At 44.7% G+C, this 17,618-nt stretch overlaps 1 protein-coding gene across 1 annotated transcript; it reads right to left on the bottom strand.

Moving 5' to 3' along the window:
* Nucleotides 1-6,204: 6,204 nt before the first annotated feature.
* Nucleotides 6,205-17,618, bottom strand: LOC306943328 (partitioning defective 3 homolog). Its single transcript, XM_079529585.1, has 2 exons — nt 17,243-17,618; nt 6,205-7,237 (listed from the first exon to the last, which is right to left on the bottom strand). Exons 1-2 carry the CDS (start codon nt 17,311-17,313, stop codon nt 6,811-6,813), a joined length of 498 nt encoding a protein of 165 aa, XP_079385711.1. The 5' UTR covers nt 17,314-17,618; the 3' UTR covers nt 6,205-6,810.

Here is a 17,618-nt window from a genome sequence, read left to right as displayed (position 1 = left end):
CTGTGGTCTGACGTAATGTCAGTGACCATAGCAACCATGCTCGTTTTTTTGGTTGCTAACCATAGCAACCATGCTCGTTTTTTTGGTTGCTAACCATAGCAACCATGCTCGTTTTTTTGGTACGAACAAACACGGGTACACGGGTACAAAGCCAGTTGTTGGAGTGGTTTGCACCACTCAAAAAGGATTACTTCAGTGTACTCACCATATTGGTTATGTACACACACGCACACACAGATGACAGATAGTATTAGAGTAGCCAAATGTTGGTTATAGCAGCATATCACACACATACACACTGTACATACACACTGCAGACTGTTAAAAGTCTGCAGTAACACTGCTATAGTGCTCCATTATGTCGCATTTTAGATTTTTGTGTGTGACTACTCTCATGCCATATCCCTAAACAGTGTTTGTGCCAAGTTAGTTGAGGACTGGAACAAAGGTGCACCATGACAATGTGTGACCCCTGGAATCAGTATGCTGGGTAGTACAACATGTGGCCCTAAGGGGCACTGGCAGCAGTACGCTAGGTTATACAACATGGCCCCTGGTGTGACTATTCTCATGGCAGTCCCCTGGACAGTTTGGTGTGGATCAGAGCAACGGCGTGCCTCGGAAAAATAAAGGTTAACGTTTTTTCCCATTCAGAATTCCCATAGACTTGCGTCAAATAAGAACTGTGTTCCAAAAATAAATAAATGATCCTGGCGGTTTGACTCATATGGATATTAAGAATCAACTGACGGCAGGAAGACGCTAATGCTACTGCTGCCGAATTACATTACATTGGTTTGTAGATTGAATCTAATTATGTTTCCCTCCTGTCTCTCAAAAAGACATCCACGCCATGTGTTGACAGTGGAGTGAGTCATTCCCCAGTGAACTCACAAGAGACACTTGATGCTGGTTCAAAGCTGGAGTGAGGAAAGCAGAAGCTAGAGCAGAACAAGGCAGAAATCCGGATGGAAACAGCCTTCCGTTTTATTCTGAATTTGATATGTACAGGAAAAGTGGCTGTATAACAATCTTAATATTATCAAAGTTTTCTGGAAACAAACGGAAAAAACAATTGCACATGTGCTTACAATAGCGTCTTTCTTTTTTTTATGTTTAAAACACACCATCATCATGGTACACAGCATGTGGTGAAAAAGGCAGATACACTGGTTACCTGTTGACTGTTGGCTCTTACAGTAAACTATCAAAAAACAAGAACAACAAATAAAAGCTTTTCAGGAACATGAAAGTACCTGCCCGAAAACAATTACATTTTGTGAAACAATCAAAATTTTAAATGTTTTTAAAAACACACGATACACGTGGCAAGAACTTGTGGCGTTGACGTACAAGATCAACATGTCACCCTTTTGTGTAAAAATGTGTTGATATAGTTTCTTAGGCACTTATTGATATGTGTCCCTGTCAAGCAGGCGTCTGTACCTACTTTACTAGGCTATTGTCCCAATATGGATGCTAGAACACTGTTTAGATGTAGAGGTCAAATCAATCCTTCTGTGGTATGGTTGTCTGTGTCAGAACATGCCAGTATTCACAACAAGCAATGTTTTTTCCACTGAACTCTCTCTTACCGCCATTTTGAGGTGAGGTGAGAATAATAAATTCTTTCCTATCATGCGCATTTGAAGGTTTTGATTTATGCTTAACAATGATCTTATTCGAGTGTTTCATTCCAAGTATTGTTAATATACTATAATCCTGTATCGATACTTAATGAAAATCTCCATAATACATTATGTATTATTTACATTGAACAAAACAAGTCAAGTCATAATGGTCGTTATTTCATTGTGTTGTTGCAACCCTGTAAGCATGTTATGTGTTAATAGAGGTTTCCATTAAGTAATAGGCCTATGGTATTTGTACTTTCTATACCCTTCCACGGGTTAACAGAAAGGGTGAGACGCTGGAATAAGCCCATTGTGAAGTCTAACCTTTTCTTCTTTCTGCGTTTTATAATTCATTACAGCTCATACACATGGCTCTATCCCCAGCAAGGGCCTTCATTAACAAACAGCAGCTAATGCATATCACGCAGTTCCACCGGGCATACGGAGGAGAAACACACTGGGGCCAGGAGTAATTAAACGCCACTGGAAAGCACCACTTTCCATTGACTGATGATTCAATTTCGTTGTTTCCCTTTTTGTGTGTCGTAGGGTCTTTCTCTGCCTTTCTGCTCAGTTCATTGGTTTGCTCACAGGCAGCTCGGTACGCATCATAGACATTACTGTCATCACATTATAGGTTCAAGCTTGAGCAGTCTAGGAGGGCTGGGCGCTACTGACAGCGGGTGAGGGGACTAGCGGTGTGTAAATGAGAAGGTCACAAGTCTGATCACTTGCAATGGCCGCCGCAGAATCCTGTCGAAGTGTCCTCGAGCGTGACACCAGAACCTCCACACCCACTCATTGTAAGTCGCTCTGGATGAAAGCTTCAGCTAAATGCCTGAAACGTATTGTAAATGTAATTACGGCAGCTGAATGCAATTAACTCCTGAGGGCTGTTTCATATTTTTTCCTCTCCTTTCTTCTGAATAAGAACAGGAGGAGGGCTGGAGCGATTCTCGCAATCAGATGCTCTCCTTCTTTCTCTGTTAATAACACTCTCTCTATCTCTGTGCCTTTGTGTTATTTCTCTGGTTCCCCCCTTTACTTTCTCCTCCTCTTTCCCTTTCTGTGCGTCAGGAAGCCTCTTGTCAGTTCCTCTGGTGGCTGTGTTCTCTGGCTGTGGCAGGCAGCAGGTGGCTTGTGATGAAAAATTCAGCACGGGGCCTGATTTGGGAGAGAGGAGCGGATGGGAGGAAGAGGAGGGGGGCGAGAGAGGCCATGAGAGGAGATAAAGGTGGATGATGCACACAAATGGGGTGGGGGGGGGGGGGGGGTCCGGGGGGCCATCAGAGAGGAACAGCGAGGAAGAATAAAAGGAGCTAATGAGCAGAGGGGAGAACAGAGGAGGGGAGCAGCAGGAGGAGGGTGGAGGACGGGAGCCAGTGCTCCAGACAGACAGGCAGGCGGGCCAGCGAGTCAGGCCCAGAGCAGTGCAGTCGAGCCAGGCAGCAGATCAGAGCTGTCTTCCCTCTCCTCTCTGTCTGGTTCTCCTCCATGGAGATGACAACGAGGCATGAATCATTTATGAGTGGCCTCTTCGTTAATAACACACTCTGCACCAGCAGAGGTTTTTTGTTTGTTTAGTACTCTACACATTGCCTTGTTGTTGTTTAGTACTCTACACATTGCCTTGTTGTTGCTGCTCTCCAGGGATCACTCAAGTAAGAGAACTCGGCCATGGTGGGGAAATGCAAAAACAAAATAAGGAAAAACAAACAGAATAAACAGCATACTGAGGGATGCTTGCTGCAGGTGTTGTTGGTAAGAATAGTAATCTATGAGGTGGGGAGAGAGAGGGCACGTAGTGAAGGTTCACCGATGGGACATGGTTCAACACGGGGTCTGCAGTTTGGCAAGTCAATGTGGTATAGAGGGGGCACATACATGTTCATATGTAACCACATTGCATGCCCACACCATTTCCTGACACCCACGCACACATACAAACACACTCGTGTCTCCAGCTGTCCGTTTGATTGTCACAAAGTCAGTGTGCTAGATCTCTACGAATCAGATCACTGAGAGATCAGCTTCAGTTGTTGACTGAGAGAAGAGCCTCCGTGAACCGAAGAGCATCTATCAGTGTCAGGCATGCCCAGTGTTAGGGGTAACACATTACTTAGTATTACTGTTAATATTATCAAGATTTTACAAATCTTGATAATATTAACACCTCATTTGAGAGCTGGCTTGATTCCAATAAATACATTTAAGTCAAACAAAATGTATAATCTTTGGGAGATATTTCACTAAATCAAACAATACATTGTGACCAATTGAAAAGTGTCCTTCGAGTAACAATAGATAATAAATTATACTGTAAGCCGCATATAAATTATATCAAAAGTAAAATATTAAAGTAAATTGCAATATCATATAAAGACAAAGATCTTCTAAATTTAATTTCATTATACACACTATATTGTTCCTTTCTACTATACTTCCCTATAAAATCTACTGTGTGGTAGTGTGTTAATACATATGAAATAAACACTAATTCTATCTTCACATCAAAAGAGATATAAAAAAACACTTCCACACACTCCTTATCAAATATAAAGATTTTTCTGACATATAGGTACAGTAAGACAAAGTCAACATGATTTGAGAGGAATGTTTGTTCAAGAAACAATTAGTGAGAACTACCACTTTACTACAGTACTTTATAAAGGGGTAGAACTTTATAAGTGCCAACTCCTTCCTACTTTTCAGACATGAAATATTTATTTATGATATTGTGACCTTGCAGTATCTTGGCTGTCAATTGCATTGATTGTTTTTGTTTTGTTCTCCTTAGTTTTATGTTTTTCATTTCAGTTCAACACTAAATCTGAATCTAAAATGAATGTATGCAGTACCATAGAAAAACAACTTTATTTAGAAATCTATGCATTTTGGCCGACCTGGTTTCATTACAGTACTGCAAGTATTGATGGAATTATTTTCCTCCAGTTTAGATTACTTTTCCATGCACCTTGTGGTAATATGCACCAGAACCCCTACTTCAAAAAACAAATTACTTTAAGAAACATGGTTATAAAAACAATTATTCAAACTGAATGATAATGCAGTTTCTTTTACCTTCGCGAAACCTTCATACGATATTTAAAAGGAAGAACACCCTGCATTCCGCTTCTGATTTTATTCATTATGTCACTGAAATTTAGTCTGCTACAATTCAATTTGAATACTAATAACATTATGGTGTCACTTTTCCTCTATTCCATTTAGCCTACCCTCTTCCATTTAATATCATGGTACTAGGCTTTTTGTGCTTCATTTGAGGGTGTTTTGTGAATTACTTGGCACAGAAAGTAATATCTTAACACACTTTACTGCTATTAATTGAAAGTAATAAGTAAAATATATTCCCCAACACTGGTCATGGCTGAGAGAAGAGTCATAGTGATAACTGAGACGAGTCTCAGCCATGGCTGAGAGAAGAGCCATGAAAAGAGAGAAACGACATGCACATCCCCAACCCAAGTTTGGGCAGGTGCTGAGGAGCGACGAACAGTATAAGGAAGAACTAAAGTGACGTCAAGAGCCTTGTGCTTGAAACGTCACATAGATCATTCTGGTGCAATAAGAAGCATCTGTCGCATTGGAGCCCTCAGTGTGCGAGCGTTTTATTTTGTTCTTCCTTGAAAAGAAGAGCCATGACAGGGACGGTTGAAGAAGAGTGTCAGTCATAGCAGTGAAAGCTGACAGAAGAGTCTCAGTCGTAGCAGTGAAAGCTGACAGAAGAGTCTCAGTCATAGCAGTCATAGCTCACAGAGGAGTCTCAGTCATAGCAGTCATAGCTCACAGAAGAGTCTCAGTCATAGCAGTCATAGCTCACAGAAGAGTCTCAGTCATAGCAGTCATAGCTCACAGAAGAGTTTCAGTCATAGCAGTGAAAGCTGACAGAAGATTTTCAGTCGTAGCAGTGAAAGCTGACAGAAGAGTTTCAGTCGTAGCAGTGAAAGCTGACAGAAGAGTTTCAGTCATAGCTGACAGAAGAGTTTCAGTCATAGCAGTCATAGCTGACAGAAGAGTTTCAGTCATAGCTGACAGAAGAGTTTCAGTCATAGCAGTCATAGCTGACAGAAGAGTTTCAGTCACAGCCGTGAAAGCTGACAGAAGAGTCTCAGTCATAGCAGTCATAGCTGACAGAAGAGTCTCAGTCATAGCAGTCATAGCTCACAGAAGAGTCTCAGTCATAGCAGTCATAGCTCACAGAAGAGTCTCAGTCATAGCAGTCATAGCTCACAGAAGAGTTTCAGTCGTAGCAGTGAAAGCTGACAGAAGAGTTTCAGTCGTAGCAGTGAAAGCTGACAGAAGAGTTTCAGTCGTAGCAGTGAAAGCTGACAGAAGAGTTTCAGTCATAGCTGACAGAAGAGTTTCAGTCATAGCAGTCATAGCTGACAGAAGAGTTTCAGTCATAGCTGACAGAAGAGTTTCAGTCATAGCAGTCATAGCTGACAGAAGAGTTTCAGTCACAGCCGTGAAAGCTGACAGAAGAGTCTCAGTCATAGCAGTCATAGCTGACAGAAGAGTCTCAGTCATAGCAGTCATAGCTGACAGAAGAGTCTCAGTCATAGCAGTCATAGCTGACAGAAGAGTCTCAGTCATAGCAGTCATAGCTGACAGAAGAGTCTCAGTCATAGCAGTGAAAGCTGACAGAAGAGTTTCAGTCGTAGCAGTGAAAGCTGACAGAAGAGTTTCAGTCATGGCTGTGAACAAGCATGGTGAATGAATGAAGGCACTGAAGTATCTCTTAACACTGGGAGGGCCAATGACTCTGCCTGCCTACTGCTATAGGTCATGAACCTCGTACCGAGCACACCTCTCTAAGCCAATAAGACCATTAATGCTGTCCATTGTCCGTATCTGACCTGCCTTCATTTTGACCGTTTTCCAAGGCAGTAACCAAAGATCCACGTACTCCTCTTGTGCCCACAACGTAAATCCCCCTACCCACGCTTTGTCCATCCATTCACTAGTGTTCCATGTCTCTTTTTAATTTGTCCATCCATTAATTGTTCTTTGCTCATATTTGCACAGTCCGCATTAACATTTCCTCCAAGGCAGAAGACGCGACACCCATTCCCCTCGTGGCCAGAGTCAAGACCACATGTCTCCGTGTCTCTCATTATCCATTCATCTAACCATCTGTGCTTCCATCCTGCTCTCCTCAAGAATAGAACGGCCTCCCTTTCTCCGAGCCCAGCCGGTTGAGTCTGGCCAGCTGCGAGGGTGACGGTGGGACATCTTGGCGGTACGGGCCCTTGGGAGACACTGGGTCCTTTGGCGCCACGTGCGCCACCGAATGATTGCCAGCGTAGCCCTCATACCCGCCCCCGCCGTGTATGTTCTCCTGCTTGCCTTTGGCCTCCTGCTGATCCCGCCGCCTCTGCTCCTGTCGCAGGAGCTCCTGCGCCTCCAGGAGGACGCGGGCGTTGATGCTCCCGCCACCCATGCCACCGCCCGGGTAGCCGTTGCGGCAGCCCTGGTAGCTGGAGTAGCGAGGGTTGTCCTTGGCCGTCTGGAAGCCCTCGCCCGGCGGGTACGCCTTCTCCCACGAGTCCTGAGACACAGAGCTGGGGTTCTTCCTGGGTTGACTGAGAGAGAGAGAGAGAGAGAGAGAGAGAGAGAGAGAGAGAGAGAGAGAGAGAGAGAGAGAGAGAGAGAGAGAGAGAGAGAGAGAGAGAGAGAGAGAGAGAGAGAGAGAGAGAGAGAGAGAAGAGGAAATGAGCAAAGGATTTTAACTTGTAGTAATAATAATAATAATAAGGGTAATAATAATAATAATAATAATAATAATAATAATAATAATAATACGACTTTATTTGTATATATATATAGCACCTTTCATGACATGAAATGCATGCAAATTATTGTTATTATTGATATTATCATTATTATTATAAATGGAGGCTCATTTCTCATTTTGAAATGTCAGATTTGATGTGACTCATTGTGCATGAAGCTAAGACAAATCTACACCAAGGTGGAAGCAAGTTTTCATTAATAAAGAAAACACACAGTCTGTTCTGTCTGATCCGTCTGTACCTAGCAGATCCATGCACAGTTTTTGTGTTCATTCATATGTGTTCATGTATTGTTCTTATGACATTAGGTAATATAGATAGAGAAAAAACGCACGCACGGCGCACGCGCACGCGCACACACACACACACACACACGCACGCACGCACGCACGCACGCACGCTCTCTCTCTCTCTCTCTCTCTCTCGCTTCACGTCACATGGAATACGACCCTGCTAGCCTCCAAACCTAACCTGGTCATCAAGTCAGTTCCTATCCATCAATCACCTTCCAAAGGGCCAGAGAGCATCAGCCCCAACAGAAGAGGCAGTTTAAACCTAACAGGTTTGACATGTTAAACTCTTTGTTTTGGCAGAGAAAGGACGCTGTCAGTGGCTACAGTACAGACGTTCCATTCAATGGAAATGAGGGAGCCATTATACCCTCACATCCCCCAAACCGCCTCTGGGCAAGTACTGTAGCAGCACTGCAGCAGCCTTCTGTAACAACATACAGGTGGAAACCTTGTATGTCCAAGTACTGTACCAGCACTGCAGCAGCCTTCTGTAACAACATACAGGTGGAAACCTTGTATGTACTGTACCAGCACTGCAGCAGCCTTCTGTAACAACATACAGGTGGAAACCTTGTATGTACCAGCACTGCAGCAGCCTTCTGTAACAACATACAGGTGGAAACCTTGTATGTACTGTACCAGCACTGCAGCAGCCTTCTGTAACAACATACAGGTGGAAACCTTGTATGTAGCAGCACTGTAGCAGCCTTCTGTAACAACATACAGGTGGAAACCTTGTATGTACCAGCACTGCAGCAGCCTTCTGTAACAACATACAGGTGGAAACCTTGTATGTACCAGCACTGCAGCAGCCTTCTGTAACAACAAACAGGTGGAAACCTTGTATGTACTGTACCAGCACTGCAGCAGCCTTCTGTAACAACATACAGGTGGAAACCTTGTATGTACCAACACTGCAGCAGCCTTCTGTAACAACATACAGGTGGAAACCTTGTATGTACTGTACCAGCACTGCAGCAGCCTTCTGTAACAACATACAGGTGGAAACCTTGTATGTCCAAAACCCTTACTTTTCAGGAAACAAACAAAAAAGACGCACACAATGCAATGCGAGCTTGTATGTTTTAGCTACTTTTGTGTAACTCTGTCGTAATTAGACCTGTTAAACCTATAACGTTGTTATATGTACCTTTCAATCCAGGACAGCAACTGTGCCATTTAGATGTTACTTTTTGAACGCAAACTTGAGGTTTTTCGAACTGTTTTCTAGTATCGGCCTCAGGTCTAAATGGGTCTAAAAACAACAAAAGAAACTTGAAATATGTGTTTGGGCCTGATTTGTTGTGTTACTTTTATGTTTTGTGTGTTCTGTATCTTGTTTTTGTTTAGTTTTTTTATTCAGGATACATCTATGCATACTATGTTAATTGTATAGTTTTGGGATATAAATGAATTAAACTAAAACAACAACAACCTTGAAATACAGAGATACAAGGTTTCTGCCCCAACAAAGGGAACAAGGGACACCTTAACCACGTCAAAGTCGGCTTCCAGACCATTAGGCCCGTTTCACAGACGGACACAGACACACATTGGAGCTGACAGACAGTAATAGCGGGGGCCCATTTCCAGCAGACGGAGAGAACAGCAGCGACCATCTTGTACATCGGGGGCCGGATATCTGACACCTGACATGAGAGTCTTAAAAGGCATGGCGGGATCGGCCTGTCGGCTGTCAAGCCTTGTGAGTGAACAGGGGAAGAATATAGTCAGTGTTGCCAGAATTTGTGAGAGAACAAGCGGAGAGATCTATGAAAAACAAGCCGGAAATAAGTGACTATAGGACACATGATCACAAACACAGGTGGGTCTCAAGAAAAATAATTACTGTATCCAAAATAAGTTTAACCACTTTAACCAGTAATTTGAAAATAGCCCATCTCCAGGCTAGCTTGTAGATCTGATATTTTCAAAAAGGTCTTGAAAAACGTTTGAATATTTGTATATATGTTTTTGAAATAATATTATATTATTTTATTTTTGTATTTTTTATCCCACGATTTTTTCACCAAGTCAATTATCTATTTTAATGTAATCCTGGGCGGTACATTTCCTCTGCCAACCTGTTTATTTTTTATATATATATATATATATATATATATATATACATTCAGCAAAGGTCGTCATGAACGGGACTCGAACACGCAACGCGCTGTCAGGCCAAAGCCTATTATGTGGCATGCGCCCGGGACCACTTGGCTAGCGGGCGCCCCAGAACCACTGATTTAAACAACATTAGTCAGCAAGCCCAAATAAGCAACTACACTTTAGGAACAAGCCCCCCCCAAAAAAGCAACTGGCAACCACCAATATTTACAAGCGACTTTACAGAAAAACAAGCCCAAAGTGAAGTCACTTATAATAAGCAGACTTGGCAACACTGCTTGTGAGCAGAGGCGGAGGGGAGAGTGTTTTGGAGTCAGGGAGAGGAGGGCCAGCCCTCCCCTTTTAAGACAATGACAGGAAAAGCCACTCCAGATGTCTGACATCACCTCTCATTTCTGCTTGGCTGGCCACTTTGTGCGGCTTGCCCTGCCTTTTGTGTTTGTGTGCATGTAACTGAGACCCCCGCATACGACATGCATGGAAGTACAAGGGAGCCCCCGGCCGTGCACTTTCTCCCTGCCTCCCTCTTTTGGACATGTCAAGAATCAAGGTGGTTTTATATGTCACTTTAACTTAACTAAGTACAAGCAGTGAAATATTGTCGGGACGTTCATAATAATATATTAGTTAAGATTTACAATCACCACAGCGTGTTTGCGAGCTTGTACCGTATATATCTGGTATTTTTGCTATTTGTCGTGCCACAAAGTAAACAGGGCTTAAGTGGTTAAGAAGCTCCACCCCAGCGTTCTTCCATGCACAACAAAACAAAGAGAGGGAAGAAGGAGAGCGAGAGGAATAAAAATAAAGGACAAAATACACACAAAGACACACATAACTGAACACCAAGGGCTCCTCTGTGTCGTAGCCATGCATAATTATCAGCTTTATCAGTCAGCTGTGAAGAATGTGCATGATTCCTCTGTTTAGATTAGGTTGGTGGAAAGGACCAGCAGGAAATCCAACACTTTAATGAGAATAGAAAGGGGGGGGGGGGGTTTGCTCTCATTGAAGAACAGATTGAGCGTAATCGGGAACGGATACGCTTTCGCAACCTAGGAAGATAGGATCTGAAATATTAGCCCAGGCCTTATTCTCGCGCACGCTTGAACGATTCCAATTTTTCGGGAGGCGAGGCAGCAGGCGACCCCCAGCATCCGATTTCATTTCACATGTTGACAAAGAGATACAAGACACCCCCCCCCCCCCCCCCACCGACACCATTACCATCATAGAAACGATGGAAATGGTGAAATATGAAACAGTCCACTACACGCTCTTACATACCAACATACAGTACAGCAGTGCATCTCAACCTTCTTCAAGGACCCCCAAATGTATTTGGCTGCAGACCCTGCATTTTCAGACCCAGATCTGAAAATAAGGGGGCAGGCACCCCCTTATGCAACATCTGTGTTCTTAATATGTTTAAAAAATATAAAAACTAATTCTGATCTGATTAGGCCTATCACACAAAAATACGGACATTGGGTATAGCCTCACCACGTGTTGTGAGCTTATTTTCGGAATTTCAATGTTGTTACCATCAATTGATTAATTGTTGCACCCCTAGGTGCTTGCGTACACACGCACACGCACACGCACACACACACACACACACACACACACACACACACACACACACACACACACACACACACACACACACACACACACACACACACACTGGAAGGAGGTGCAGGAAGGGGGGAGTGATGGATCTCAGAGAGACAGATAAACACACGTTAGCCTACAGGAAGATGGATGGACAGAATACGGGCCGGAAGGTGTGGGGAAAGATGGAGTGAGATATAGATAAAGGGATTGATGGAGATGGAAAGACAGAGAGAGAGGGGACAGGAAAGGAGATGCATGCAGGGATATGTAGAGAACAGCACAGCACAGCACAGCACAGCACAGCACAGCACAGCACAGCACAGCACAGCACAGCACAGCTGGACTGGACTGGACTGGACTGGACTGGACTGGACTGGACTGGACTGGACTGGACTGGATGTGGTCAGAGGCGTATCTACAATAAGGCGAGGGCAGGCGTCCGCCTGACCAAATCCATTTTTGGCCTGGCCAAAATCCATACAATGAGAAAAATAGAGGACAAAAACAAGACATGAGAACTATTAGTGGACAGCTGATTGGCCGCCACGGTAGAGCGCGACCCTCAATCACCCATTGGAATGTAAATGCAAGCCTTTCAGCCTTTGTATACTACTCGTCTGGTAGGTATATCTCTTTGAAAACCTTTAGTGCTACGATTGTGCGCGGGGAGACGACAATTAACACCTTGCTTGTCCAAAATGTAATTCTTGCCTGCCCAAAATGTAATTCCTGGAAACGCCACTGGATGTGGTAGGAGGTGTAGAAAAGATAAAGAAGGTGTTGTGGGAAAAGAAGAGAACTGTGAAAATATGCAACGTCTAACACTCAAATCCAACGCTTGACCGCCATGATCTCTGTCTTCTGGTGTTTTCAGTGATTACGCTAGAGGGCGCTCTTCGCCAAACTATGAATGAGGCCATGACTTCTAGAAACAAACATACCTGGAAATCACGTAATCCCCCCAAAAAACTCCAGCCCATCCACTTCAATGCTAAAGGATTTATTTTCTTTTTTTTTTCTATCTCCGATTTATTTTTCCAGATTGCGTTTTTAGTGAAATGCCATATTGAACTGCCGATAACTAAAGAACGGAATGTCATGGTTACAATGTTTGTTTGTTTTTTTAGCGGGAATAAGAGAGACTCGTCTTTACAACATGACATCCTTTGCTTACATCCACGTTGAAAAACAAAATCTGTGGATCTCGAAAGATGAGTAAAAATGTTGGCAGTAAAGCATGTAAATAATGACTTAATACCTGGCAGTTACCAAATGATACTACAGATGTTTGCCGCCAACCCCCCCCCACACACACACACACACACACACACCCCAAGATAAACACATCGCTTTGGCTTGAAGATCAATGCTGGCGGCCATTGATGAATTGGAGGTCGCCTGAAACGCCATCATCATCATTGTTACAAATGACAGACGTTTATTTCCACTCTGGTCTCCTCCCTCCTTGTTTGGGGGTGAAAAGGCCCCTTGCGCACCACAAGAGAAACTGACCTTTATCTGCTGTTTTAGGCAGCAGCACCTCCATTAATCAATCACATCTCCATTCCAAAGACAAAGCAGGTCCAGGATGTATATTAATGGCATGGAGATGAAGCAGCCATTGAGTAGAGTCTATAGTTAAGGATAAGGAGACATGGTTTGTTGTGCCGATAAATAAGTGTGTAATGTGGACAGTGTAGATCAATGGTTCTAAAACCATTTAAATGTAGGGCAGCAGATAAGAGACAACGTTTGGTAGATAAATACTGGTCCATATCTAAACAACAATATCAACAATATCCATGATCCTATGCCCAGCTTTCCGGGTTTGTGTGAACACAAATATTGGCTTGTGATTGGCTGATCATTCCATAGCGATGATTTCATTGGCTGTGCAAAGTACATATTGAAGATAAAACTGATGGCAGCAAAGTGAAGACGCCAAAAGTGATTGGCCGGGATGACATTTGTGATGATTTGATTGGCTGAGCATGGAATGTGATGTATGATGACGAACGACAGAGACGATATGTATATTGATGGAAGTTCACCAGGATGGACTTCGTCCACTCGTGATATCACAACTGAATGTTGGGGCGGGGCAGATTTAGCAGGTCAAACACCCTTTTCCCCCATTGTTTGAATATCCAGCATTTAAAATGATCTTTTGCCAAATTACCTGGACCACACTTTGAGAACTGATGTAGACTTTTAGATGAAAAAGTAAAAAGTTAAATTCCCTCAGCAGCCAGCGATGACAGAGGTGTCCTTGTGGAACACACTTATTTGCTCATCGTAAGCCACTCTGTTCCCACCCTGACCCCGCTCCACTGTGTTCATCTAAGACTCTGTTCCCACCCCGCTCCACTGTGTTCAGCCACTCTGTTCCCACCCCGCTCCACTGTGTTCATCTAAGACTCTGTTCCCACCCCGCTCCACTGTGTTCATCTAAGACTCTGTTCCCACCCCGCTCCACTGTGTTCAGCCACTCTGTTCCCACCCCGCTCCACTGTGTTCATCCACTCTGTTCCCACCCCGCTCCACTGTGTTCAGCCACTCTGTTCCCACCCCGCTCCACTGTGTTCATCTAAGACTCTGTTCCCACCCCGCTCCACTGTGTTCATCTAAGACTCTGTTCCCACCCCGCTCCACTGTGTTCATCTACTCTGTTCCCACCCCGCTCCACTGTGTTCATCCACTCTGTTCCCACCCCGCTCCACTGTGTTCATCTACTCTGTTCCCACCCCGCTCCACTGTGTTCATCTACTCTGTTCCCACCCCGCTCCACTGTGTTCATCTACTCTGTTCCCACCCCGCTCCACTGTGTTCATCTACTCTGTTCCCACCCCGCTCCACTGTGTTCATCTACTCTGTTCCCACCCCACTCCACTGTGTTCATCTACTCTGTTCCCACCCCGCTCCACTGTGTTCATCTACTCTGTTCCCACCCCGCTCCACTGTGTTCATCTACTCTGTTCCCACCCCACTCCACTGTGTTCATCTACTCTGTTCCCACCCCGCTCCACTGTGTTCATCTACTCTGTTCCCACCCCGCTCCACTGTGTTCATCTACTCTGTTCCCACCCTGCTCCACTGTGTTCATCTACTCTGTTCCCACCCCGCTCCACTGTGTTCATCTACTCTGTTCCCACCCCGCTCCACTGTGTTCATCCACTCTGTTCCCACCCTGCTCCACTGTGTTCATCTAAGACTCTGTTCCCACCCCGCTCCACTGTGTTCATCTACTCTGTTCCCACCCTGCTCCACTGTGTTCATCTAAGACTCTGTTCCCACCCCGCTCCACTGTGTTCATCTAAGACTCTGTTCCCACCCCGCTCCACTGTGTTCATCCACTCTGTTCCCACCCCGCTCCACTGTGTTCATCTAAGACTCTGTTCCCACCCCGCTCCACTGTGTTCATCTAAGACTCTGTTCCCACCCCGCTCCACTGTGTTCATCTAAGACTCTGTTCCCACCCCGCTCCACTGTGTTCATCTAAGACTCTGTTCCCACCCCGCTCCACTGTGTTCATCTAAGACTCTGTTCCCACCCCGCTCCACTGTGTTCATCTAAGACTCTGTTCCCACCCCGCTCCACTGTGTTCATCTAAGACTCTGTTCCCACCCCGCTCCACTGTGTTCAGCCACTCTGTTCCCACCCGCTCCACTGTGTTCATCTAAGACTCTGTTCCCACCCCGCTCCACTGTGTTCAGCCACTCTGTTCCCACCCCGCTCCACTGTGTTCATCTAAGACTCTGTTCCCACCCCGCTCCACTGTGTTCATCTAAGCTTTCCAGCTGTTCTGTCTGTCTGTTTGCCTGTTCTGTCTGTCTTTCCCCATGTTACACTAAGCTAGCCTCCCGCTTCAGCATGACTGAATGAATGCTTTTGGGAGTTAAAGGTAAAGTATGTAACTTTGCCCATTGTTTACATAACCAAACAATAAATAACATGTTTTACCCTTCATTTCCCTCTATACCAGCATTTATCAGACGCTGGAGTGTCGAATCTGATTCTGAAATGATTAAACAATAGTGTTGTTCAAAAGGGTAGTCCTCTAACTGGGTGCAGACACTTGTCAATGTACACAGCAGAAGAAATATCCACACTCGCTAATAGCGTATATAAGAATCTTTAATGATCAGAAACGCTGAGGAAGACCAGCAGGAAAACTGGAGGATTTTGAATTTTGAGGTCAGGCCTAAATGGGTTAAGGACTTTTAAGAATACCATTAGCGATTGTGGATATTTCTCCCCCAAGTGTTCTCGCTAAAACAATAAGCTGTCTTGTTCATACAGTACACAAATGGAAGTGATATGGATTTAGAGGACATTGGATGTTCTGGGTGCTTGAGAGAGACTCATTAATGTTTCAACAAAAGCCGCCTGCAATATTTATCAAGGAAGCAGTCTGCGGTCGACAGACAGTACAATTACTACTGTGGTGAAATAGTAGTTGTTAATACACTTTTGCTGTGTGTGCTGTGTGTGATGGTGATAGGTACACTGTGTGTGTGTGTGTGTGTGTGTGTGTGTGTGTGTGTGTGTGTGTGTGTGTGTGTTTAAGTGGTTTATTCATAATTTTACTTTTCCCCTCCCTACAAGTGTATGAGTCAATATTTGTCTTTGAATTACACGTAGTGGAGTGTCCAAGTATCCAAAAGTACATGTGCCAAAACAAAGTACACAACTAAAGTAGCCTAACTGACAAATGCACAAAGACACTTGAACTTCCTGGAAGCAACGACACACAGACATATCATGAGGATCAAAAGGAATTGCATTATGGGAGATGAGAGCGATCATGTCAGATCCATGGAAGAGTGTAATATGATCTGACCAGCCTGTGGTTTCACTGCTGTGCCGCACGTGTGTGTGTGTGTGGGCGTGTGCGTGTGTGGGCGTGTGCATGTGTGAGTTGTGGTCTAAATGTGACCAGACATGTGGTTGGATGTATGTTGACATAGATTCATCCATGATGTCATAAGACAAGGCTATTACCACCTCAAACAGGCATAGATCAGACACACGCAGCATACAGACTTGCACACGCACGCACGCACACACATGCACACGCACGCACGCACGCACACACACACGTGTATACTGTAAATGCGCTTCCCTTCCCCCAATGCATACCAATCATACTGTATAGTTAGTATTAATGCATCCAGAACCCAATAAATCTATCAAGTGTGCATGAATGTGTGAACTGTGTATCCCCCACCCCCAAATCGAATGCACTTCTGTGACAGACACGCACGCACGCTCACACACGCACACGGAAGAATGCATGTCCACCTAGAATCTCATGCATGCACTCACGCACACACGGACAGACAGATAGAAACACGGACACACGTGCACAGGCGCATGCAGGCACGCACACACACAAACGCAAACTGCTTCACGTCACATAGAAAACGACCTTGCTAGCCTCTAAACCTAACCTGCTTATCAAGTAGTCAGTTCTTATCCATCAATCACCTTTCAAACAGCCAGAGAGCATCAGCCCCAGAAGTAGTAGTAAACCAGTGACACACGCACGCAACGCGCGCACGCACACACACACACACACACACACACACACACACACACACACACACACACACACACACACACACACACACACACACACACACACACACACACACACACACACACACACACACACACACACACACACACACACACACACACACACACACACACACACACACACACACACACACACACACACACACACAGCTGTACTCACCGTGGTAAGGAGCTGTACTGCCTCTGGGCCTGGGCGAACGAGTCTCTCTCCTCCTGCCGTTGCCGCTGCATCTGCACCTCCACGGACACAGAGTGGCGTCCAGGCTGGCTGCTGTAGCCAGCACCAGCTGCACCGTTACTGCTGCTGACGACCGGGCTGTTGGCCTGGGAAACACCATGGGTTGGCGTGAGTTAAAGATGGAATGCCATGATTTCTATTTTACTTTTTCTGTTTTGTATGTGTCTATGGGGTTAACATTACCCCAGGTGGTGTTGTTCGAATATTAAATGATGTCTTCCCTGTGTATTTTTGGTTTCTTCCTGAAAGCTGAAAGCATTTTGAGTCAAAAGGCCCAATCAAACGTACACCATTTGAC

Source organism: Electrona antarctica, assembly GCF_951216825.1.
Source record: "Electrona antarctica genome assembly, chromosome: 19".
Taxonomy (NCBI): domain Eukaryota; kingdom Metazoa; phylum Chordata; class Actinopteri; order Myctophiformes; family Myctophidae; genus Electrona; species Electrona antarctica.
This window is presented reverse-complemented; position numbering and strand designations above follow the sequence as displayed.